The 9,729-nt window shown below is 42.1% G+C and overlaps 2 protein-coding genes across 3 annotated transcripts in view; one reads left to right on the top strand and one right to left on the bottom strand.

Annotated features, from left to right (window-relative positions):
• atg7 (ATG7 autophagy related 7 homolog (S. cerevisiae)) overlaps positions 1-9,729 on the top strand; it is a 121,082-nt gene that overhangs the window by 33,136 nt on the left and 78,217 nt on the right. Inside the window, exons 13-14 of the mRNA XM_050039375.1 lie at positions 2,244-2,438; positions 5,366-5,611. Of these exons, the coding sequence (XP_049895332.1) occupies positions 2,244-2,438; positions 5,366-5,611 (441 nt within the window). The remainder of the gene's footprint in view (positions 1-2,243; positions 2,439-5,365; positions 5,612-9,729) is intronic.
• The window catches only part of LOC126386795 (putative nuclease HARBI1), a 133,732-nt gene that overhangs the window by 91,825 nt on the left and 32,178 nt on the right, over positions 1-9,729 (bottom strand). The window lies entirely within an intron of this gene.

Genomic DNA, 9,729 nt, shown 5'->3' with positions numbered 1-9,729 from the left:
AGCATAATTATAAGGCTACGAAAACCAAATGAATTTTATTTTATAGCGATTATACACTTGTATAAACATATTAATGGATAGAATATTCAGATTCAGATTCAGATTGACAATAAACCATGCCAAATATTACACACTGGCCCTTTAAGATCACAGATGACCTCAGCAATTAATAGAAATAACCTGAGCTTCCCAGGTAGCACTAATCCTGTGTGAATAGGACAATATCTAGTCCTCTATCATGATATTAATAAAAATAGATATATTGCCCAACTCTAATTTTTGAATGCAGAATTTGTTAAGTGTTTAACGGTTTCTGATTTTGCTCATTTCTACATTATCTGAGCTCTTCTCCCCCACTGCTGCGATACCAGGAGGAGGTATTGAGGCTAAAAGTTGCTTCGCGGTCAGCAGTTATTCAGGTTTTTGAACCTTGAATCACTTTGAAGTCTTATGAGCCAATGATTTTTTTTCTTCAGGTGTGGAATATTAATTTTTGAATACTTTGGAGGGTCCTGTACCAGGAAAGTAGAGCACAGTCTGTGTAATGAAATGTTGTCACCCTCTGGGCTTTAAGGCGACTCGTCCGATTTGACTGAACTGACTCAGTGTGGGACTGGTGAGCTGTTGTGTCATTTGCCTTAAACTCTGTAAGATTGAAGCCTCACTTTAAAGTCACTGACCCATCAGAGCTGCAGTCACGACTTGGTAATAGGTTGTTCCTGAATGAGATATAATGGATCGGGATTATTATGGTGTCACAGACAAGGGGACCTGTGATGTCTCCTTTAAATGCACATGCACACACACACCCACACACACACAAATAATTGACATGCCATCAACTTTATATTCCACTCTCTCTGTCGGCCTCCTGTCATTTTCTGCCTCTCTTACTCTCCTGGGAATAACATAGGAAGTAAAGAACAAAGCTTTAGAGCTTGATGGTTGGCCCTATGCTGTCATGATGTCTGGTGTCTGTCTAGACACTTTGTCAACCCCCTGTACATGCTGCATCCCTACCTGACCTCCTATTTTTATTAGTGTGGGTGTGTGCCAGCTTCTCTCTCCTGCCGTCTTGTTTTCCTATAAACACAGGGGCAGCAGGTGCCAGTGTGAAAGATAGAGAGAAATATGAACACAGCAAGCAGAGAGCACAGAAATGCATCAACCGAAGCGAGAGGAGTCGGGTGTTGAAAAGGTCGTAAGCAGATTTCATATTTTGTCTGGTGACAAATACTGTCACCTGACATTTACAGGATAGTTTGTCTTCTTTTTTATCCTCTTTAAATTTTGGCAACAGTGAGGTCAGAGCTGGTTGAAGATATCAACAGGGGTATTGTTGGATTGTTTATCTTTTCAGGAAAGGACAATCAGAATGATTTTTTTTTTTTGTCTTTCTTGGCTGCAAGTGTACTGGAAATTGGAATATGATTACCATCTCTGCAGCCTGAAATCGCCTCCTCAGTGCTTAGCAACACTTGCGTCAAAGTGAAATGTAAATTCAAGACTTGGTAAAGAGCTCCCCAGAGCGAACGCGGCAGTTTCACTGATTTGGTAAAAGTGGCCTTTCTTCTTGTTAAGATCTCACACCTCGTCTTTGCCCTTTTCTGCCCTTGACTGTCAAATTACTCTTGACATTTCCATTCCCCTCACTGTCGAGCCTGCAAAAAACATTTTTGCGTAATTAAAAGCAGCGATTCAAGGTTTCCTTTTCATACTGTATCATCGACTCATATTGGAGAGCCGAACACAGACTGGCCTCGGGTCAGCTGTTGCGATGATTTGATGACATGTTCCACAGAGGGACTGTTGTGTGACTGCATCTGATATGCCCTCAATTACGTCTAGACTAGTGAGTCATTCAGCATTCAGCACACACACACACACACACACACACAAACAAAATGAAAAACATATTCGATTTAAGTTTTCAGCCTCTGGATTCTCACACAGCAGCTGATCAGATCTTGAAGTTCTGGAAATGTGTTGAAACATACTTTTAATTTTTATGATTTTTCTGAGACCAGACCAGTGCGAGTCCCACACTGCAAAATAAAATGTGGAACAAGCAAACCATTGGCACTCCTCAAAGTGATCTGTTGTAGTTGTGTTCTTGACCAGTCTCATTGTCTTATCTTACCTTATCTTAAATTTCATTGAGTATTCAGCCTCAGATGCACGTTACTGTATGTTTGTTTTTTAGCTGTGTCTCTCTGCCTCTTTGTCTCTGTCTCCTCCTGCAGAATGCAGAGGGTTACAACATGAGCATCCCCATGCCCGGCCACCCGGTAAATTTCTCTCAGGCCACTCTCTCCCAGGCCCAGAGGGATGTGGAGCAGCTGGAGAAGCTCATTTCAGAACATGATGTGGTCTTCTTGCTAATGGATACAAGGGAGAGCCGCTGGCTGCCGACGGTGATAGCTGCCAGCAAGAGGAAGGTAGGACAAACACAGCAGCCACACTGTCTCAGTGACAGCGGGGCTGGGGTCATTAAAGCTTGCTTTTCTTTTCACACAGGGTGAGACGACACATCTGTTGCATCCTATGGCAGTATCAAAGCTCAGAGACAGGACACACAGAGTTCAAACAAGGTTACACCATTAAATGGCCGAGCAGACAACACAGAGACTGAGACTGCCAACAAAAAATAATAGACTCAAATTGATAGAAAGAACACAACTAGGTTGATAAACACAGCACGTAGAAAAAACACCTCAGTGGTAGATGAACAGGATGTAAGTGTGAGTGTTGCATGCCTCAGTGGTAGATGAACAGGATGTAAGTGTGAGTGTTGCATGCCACAGGTCTAGATTAGGGATGCACCGAAATGAAAATTTGTGGCCGAAGCCGAATAAAATTAAACACTTGGCTGAAAGCCGAATACCGAATGCCGTTGTTTAGTGTTTCATTAGTTTTTGCAGATGAACCCCCTCCAGATTAGTGTTGTCACGGTACCAAAATTGGGACCCACGGTACGATACCAGTGAAAGTATCATGGTTCTGAGTAGAATCATGATACCACAGCGAAAATGAGGCAGATGTGCCTTTTGTCATTTATAAAAAGATAAATCACTTTTCTATAATACATCAATGATATTTCAATGGAATAAATTACTTATTGACTTATTCATACTTCAAAAACAGCATCAATTAGTGATGAACATAGGGGGGATCAAAATAAAATAAAGAAATAAAATAAAAATCAACCAGCCACCCTCCTCCCCTGACAAGTAAAGAACAGTCCCTTCATAAGTAATGAACAGTCCCTAAAGTGCGGTGAGGTTTGTGGACCGTTACCTGCCACAAAGACAGAAATGTGAACGGCTCATTTCTCCTCTGACATGTCACATACCTGTGTGCCGCCACGGCTCGGCTGTCCAGGTACTTTTGGGCAGTCATGACGCCAAGAAGAGGATATTATTGGATTATTATCGCTGGTAAGCCTTATCTTGCGCCGTAAAGCACTATGGCTGCCGTATTGCTGCTGCTGGTTGAAATCTGTACTCACACAGCGTGCTGAATGATTTATTTTGCTCACACAAGACTATTTTTAGTCGCAAATGCGAGTGCAGTGACGGACGGAGTAAAATATTGCCACACTGCCAACATTCACCGCACACTGTTTGATTGCGTTATCAAAACACGCCGCTATTATTCTGCCTTGCTTTTCACTTATTCCACTGAATACCGAATGTGTGTTTCTTTTGCAATATTCGGCCGAATATATTCAGTTACCGAATATTTGGTGCATCCCTAGTCTAGATGATACTTAAGGCCCTGACACACCAAGTTAATAGTCAGCCTTTGGTCAATGTCAATGTTGTCAGCTTTTTTAAGCCAATAACATCGTGTATGCAGAGGTCTCAGGATTTTTTAATAAAGGAGCTGTAATTCACCCACTTAGAATAGTACTTACTTCTCCATGTAGTTGGTGAATCTTCAAGAGAGCCCCTTGTGGGCTGCCAGGATACCCAAAACCTGCACTTATATGTTGTTAGTAAATAATGAATCAAATGACAATATGTAATGTGTAGGTAGGCCTTTCAATTGATGAATGCACATTTAATTTTTGCTCAACTCTGCACATCTGTGAAGCTTTTTAGCCTATTTTAGCACCTTGTTTTGGTTTGCACATTTACTGTATGGTAAAGAACAAAGCTTTTGATTAACTGGTCCATCTACGTCCCAACCCTCACCTATGGTCATGAGCTATGGGTAGTGAATGAAAGAATGAGATCGCAGATACAAGTGGTCAAAATGAGTTTCTTCTGAAGAGTGTCTGGTCTTAGCCTTAGAGGTAGGGTGAGGAGCTCGGACATCCAGAGGGAGCTCGGACTAGAGCCGCTGCTCCTTCGTGTCGAAAGGGGTCAGTTGAGGTGGTTCGGGCATCTGACCAGGATGCCTCCTGGGCACCTCCTGTTCGAGGTGTTCTGGGCACATCCCATTGGTAAGAGGCTCTGGGGTAGACCCAGAACACGCCGGCACTATCCACTACGCTACCGACGCCCCACAAAACCACTTTTTAAGAGAGTTCTTTTGTCGCACCAGACAACTGTCTGTAACATTGCAGTGTGATCACAAATATACACATAAAGAACATACATGTTATACATAATTTTGATGGTGGTATAAAGGTTAATTAAAGGCATCAGGACTGAGGCTTTCAGCGGATCTGTTTGCTCTGAGGATCCAGTGGACCGACACTCACACTGTGGCAGGAGACATTTATGACTTTGTAACATTACTCTTGTTTTACTTACTTTATGCCGGAACTTGAAATTTGGAAACCATTTGATTTGTCTGCCTGGAAATTGAAACAGCTTGATAATGTTGGCCAAATTTTCTGTTTACCAGTCAGAATTCTATTAGTTGCCAGGCAACGTTAGATTATCGTACATTGTGTCATTTATTTGTAATGCCTCCAGTGATATCACTGATGCAACTCAACAGTATTGCCATATGCAGTTAAGTGTTTTTTAGACTGCTGATTAGGTTTTCTTCATGTCCTGCTTAACTGAGAGGCAATTTAGGGCGGTTTGAGACTTCACTGGAAATTGGACAATTTATTTCTATTGCCTCTCCAAAGGTCTGGGTGCTTTCAACATTGTAAAGAGCCTATTAATGTTTTAGGTCATTGCTTTTTGGAATGACTCAACCCTCTGCAACCTTTTTGTTTGTGTAAAACAAACCATTTAGTTAATTAGATTTGGTTGAAATGTGCTGTGTGTGTGTGTGTTTTCAGGAGAAGTGTCCCTAATCAAGCCGAAGCTATTTTAGATCTGTCTTTGCCACTGCTTTGTAAAAAAAAACAAAAAAAACCTTTTGTTACCATGATTCACAAGAGTTGTTGTCTTTCACTCCCCAGCTTGTGGTTAATGCTGCTCTAGGCTTTGACACATTTGTCGTGATGCGCCACGGCCTGAAGAAACCGCCTGTCAGTCAGAGTGTTTCTGCAGGGGCAGACTCCTCCACGTCCTGTTCTTCTGCTTCCTCTTCATCCTCCACGCCAGCCGGCTCTGCGCCCACCGTCCCAGGATCCTCTCTGTTCTCCAACATCCCAGGACACAAGCTGGGCTGCTACTTCTGCAACGATGTTGTGGCACCGGGAGATGTGAGGAAAACGCACAAATACAGTAACAAGCATGCACTCATCTCATTAACTCACGTAATGCACTTAGAAGTAAAAGGGCACTCGGAGAGAACAGACCTCTGCCATATCCAAATGTTCTATCTTGCAGTGTTAATGAAAGTGAAAAATGATTTTACACGCCACATGGTTAAATCTGCTCCAAAGTTGAATGGGTTCGTCCTTCCATGCGCCCTTCCATCAAGTTTCATGAAAATGGGGTCAGTAGTTCTTTTCATAATTCTGCTGACAGTCAGAAAACAAAATGAACTGAAAAACAAAACCTTGGCAGAGGTACTAAACAAACAGATGGGATTCTTCTATATGTTTTCTTCAACCAGCACGAAGCTTTTTTAAATATTTACAGTATTTACTTGTATCTGAAAGGTGTTACTCTAAGGTGCTTTCAGACCTAGAGTTGGCTCGCTTCGGTCCGAATCGGGGACAGATTTTGTTACAAAGTTGCAAAGTTGCATAATTGCCTAGAGTTGGTTCGTGTTCTCACGGCAGCATTTACAAGCGGACCAGATAAAATGCCTTCCGCGAGAAAGCTGCTCTTGATTGGTCAGAATTTCCATGTGGGAAAAATCCAGGAAGTAAACCAAACGTTGAAGAAGAGTACACTTGCAAGATAAATGTGACACTTTCTAATGTCACAATGGAGGGACAACTACGCAGGTTGATTTTAGCGCTGCTCATCGTGGACTATATTGCTGTCATTGTTCATTGTGTCCTCCAGTACAGGAGGAGGTGCACATTAATAATCCTCCAGGACTGTAACATGCTCATGTTTAACCCAAACAATGAGTAATGCGACGGATCGAGGTCGGAACACGTTCTCACCACAAACAAACCACACCAGAGTTTGTTTGTAACCGGACTGAGACCACCTCTGCAAGAAGGTCTCGGTCCGGTTGTTTTGGTGCGCAGCCAAGTGCGATTGCTGTGTTCACACCTGCCCAAACGAACCGCATTTAGGGTCAAACAAGCTTGAGTTCGATTGAACTGAACCAAACAGGGCAGGTGTGAAAGCACCCTTAACGACCCTACAGACAATTAAAACTCAACTCTGCAGCTCCCTCAGCTCTGTGGAGATTTTTTTGTCTGTGTTCGATTGTTTTGGATTTTCAGCTAAACAACCTTGTCTGCAGTCACAGCAGGCAGCTGTTTTCATCAAAAAAGCCTATATAAACTAACTGAACATTACCTGAGCAGCGCCAAATGGTTTGCAGATGAAGTTAGCGACTAGCAGGTGAACACAGTGGAGCGTTCAGCAGCTAAAGAGTCACATATGTTTTTCAGCAGTTGGTGGAGACCAAAACAGTCAGTCTGCTATAAAGAGAGAGAGTATTAAACTTTCATTTGTCAGTTTTTCCAGAAACACGACTCCAAATGAATGCGGCTCGTGCCTGTTGCGTTTCAACTTTAGAGGGTGACATACACCGATCAGCCAAAACATTAAAACCACTGACAGGTTTCCTAGCAGAACATTGCATTGGAACAAAGTAATCAATGTTATTCACTTCACCTGGCAGTGGTTTTAATGTTTTGGCTGATCGGTGTATGTCAGTGTCATATTTAAAGCTAGTTCTTCTGCCCCCAAATCATCGAAAAATTGATCAAAATATTGTTGCAGGTTTAAATTGCACGATTTATGTGATTATTTTCAAATTTCCTTAGAATAAAGTTTTTATTTTTCTTATGATTAGATGCAAAAAGGGTGGCTTTTTAAAACGCTGTTATCCATGATGTAAAAAAGAACTGGGTGACATGCCTTACACGACAGTTCCTTTTTTCATTCTTCCTGTGTTCATTTTTTGTACCCTTGACACTCTTTGTTTCTGTCTTTGGTCTTTTTCTCCGTGGTGACCTTTTGATATGAGAATTTCATGAAAGCAAGTCATCAGCTATTGAAGGCCACAGCCAGTTGTTGGAAACTGTGCTATTCAGCTCTGACTTCTGTAAATGCCAAACGGCTTCAGCCCGCTGTTACAGGTTAAAGTAGTGTTAACATTTGAATCGGAGGCACAGCCGGCTATCTTTTACGTTGAGTTTGCTGAGTGAATAAATGAATGAATAGAAAGTTTTAGATCATGTTATGAGGCAGTGTCTTTTGTGTTGTTTTGTCTTCGGACTGAAGCAAAATGGTACAACATATTGTCAAACCCACATCATCTGTCACCACAGTGCTTTTGATCAGCTGTCATAACAAAGCAAAACATGCTGAGAAAGAAATTAATCTATAACGTTCTTTTTTTACGCCTCTGCGCTGGCAACAGCTGTGTCTAAGGCATTATGTTTTCGGGTTGTCCGTCCGTCCGTCCTGTCTGTCTATTCTTGTGAATGCATTTTCTCAGCAACACTGTGAGTGAATATCCTCAAATTTGTCACAAACATTTACGTGGACTTAATAATGAAGTGATTCGATTTTGGTGTTCAAAGGTCACTGTGACCTCACAAAACATGTTTTTGGCCATAACTCAAGAATTCATACACTTATTATGAGAGAATTTCAAATAAATGTCTAATAAGATAAAATAATAAGTGCGTTTACATGGACAGTTTAATTCCCTTTTCATTCGGAATGCAAGTTCATTCCTATTAAAAGTGATCTTGTAAACACCTAATTCGGAGTGAAAATGGCCAAGGCGATTGAAAATTCATTTCGATGTAAGGTGCTGGAATATTACGTTACTAATTCTGAATGAAAGAATTTCTTGCACTTGTATACACTCATTCCTCTTTAAGTTCATTCTGGTCTTTCTGCGCATGCTTGTTTCCTTGCCCTTCTGGCGCGATGACGTATATAGTGAGTGCGACTCGTTGCACTAACCGGTTTCCATTCGCCAAAGCACGGTCTACTATCTCCCTTCTTCGACCTTCTACCTCCTTTCTCCTCCTCAACAGATGAAGCATTAGCAGAACAAGGTTGTTGTCGTACTGCTGCTTCAAGAATTTAAGCAAAACAAGCCAGAAAAAGGCACTAAGAACGGCGGCGTCAAACAGCTTGTTATCCGGAGCGAGGACTACAGTGTTTTCTTCTGGTAAACGTACATGTAACATCCGCCCCGCCCCCTATCCAATCAGAAACCTTCTCTGCCCCAAACCTTGCGCGGACCCGAATAAAGACGATTAAAAGGCAATTAAACTGATCTCCCGTGTAAACCCTCATTCAGAATGAATATTTCCCATGTAAATTACCTGGAAAGACTTTAATTTCGAATGATTTCATTCAGATTTATTTTATTCTATATGAGAAGCCATCATGTAACCGCGCCCATTGTACACCCAAAAGATTAAAGGTCAATGTCACTGTGACATCGTAATGTTTTCTGGTCATTACTCAGTGCCATAAACCCAGAAGGGTAGACATTTGGTCAGATACTGAATCTGTGACACTAATTTTGGGTGTCTCAGCTTGATAATGTGCTCACGGCATAGATCTTCTGTGCTGCTGTGTTGAAGATGTGTGTGAAGCATTCATGTTTTTTAGAAGATGTAGTTTCTTTGCAGCAACATCCATATTTGAAGCATCGTCAACTGTCATGACTACAACTGTTCTGTCATGCTTAGGGATGGGTACCGAACCCCGGTATTGAACGAGCCCCGGGGCTACATTCTTCAAGACCGCAGTATTGAGAAGCTCTGACCTTAACGGTTCTGCTATCGGTACTGGAGCAGTCGCGTTTTTTTTTTTTTTTTTTTTTACAAGATAAACGTTATCTTGCACATTTATCTCACCAACTCCGTCAATTATCCGTCATTGTATCATAATTTGCGCTATTCTCCCTGAAGACGAGAGATCTGTCTTGCTCACCCTGGCTGCCTGCTGTGTGTGAGTGGAGAGCAGGGGGGCGGGGCTGTTGTTCCAGTGACACACACACACACACACGTACACACACACACACGCACACAAGACAGTGCATACACCAACTCAAGCTTGTAGCCTACCTTTAGATAGATAACGATGGTGGAGAGAGCCAAACGGTCAAAAGTGTGGCTTTACATTACAAGAGTTGATGCAGACACAGCGCGTTGTCACAAGTGTGACAAATGTTTTGCGTGTAAGGGCGGCAACACTAGTAATTTGTCAAAACACCTTG

This window comes from Epinephelus moara, chromosome 24 (assembly GCF_006386435.1).
Source record: "Epinephelus moara isolate mb chromosome 24, YSFRI_EMoa_1.0, whole genome shotgun sequence".
In the NCBI taxonomy this organism is placed as follows: Eukaryota; Metazoa; Chordata; class Actinopteri; order Perciformes; family Serranidae; genus Epinephelus; species Epinephelus moara.
Note: the sequence above shows the minus strand (reverse complement) of the source record. Positions and strands in the feature narration are given on the sequence as shown.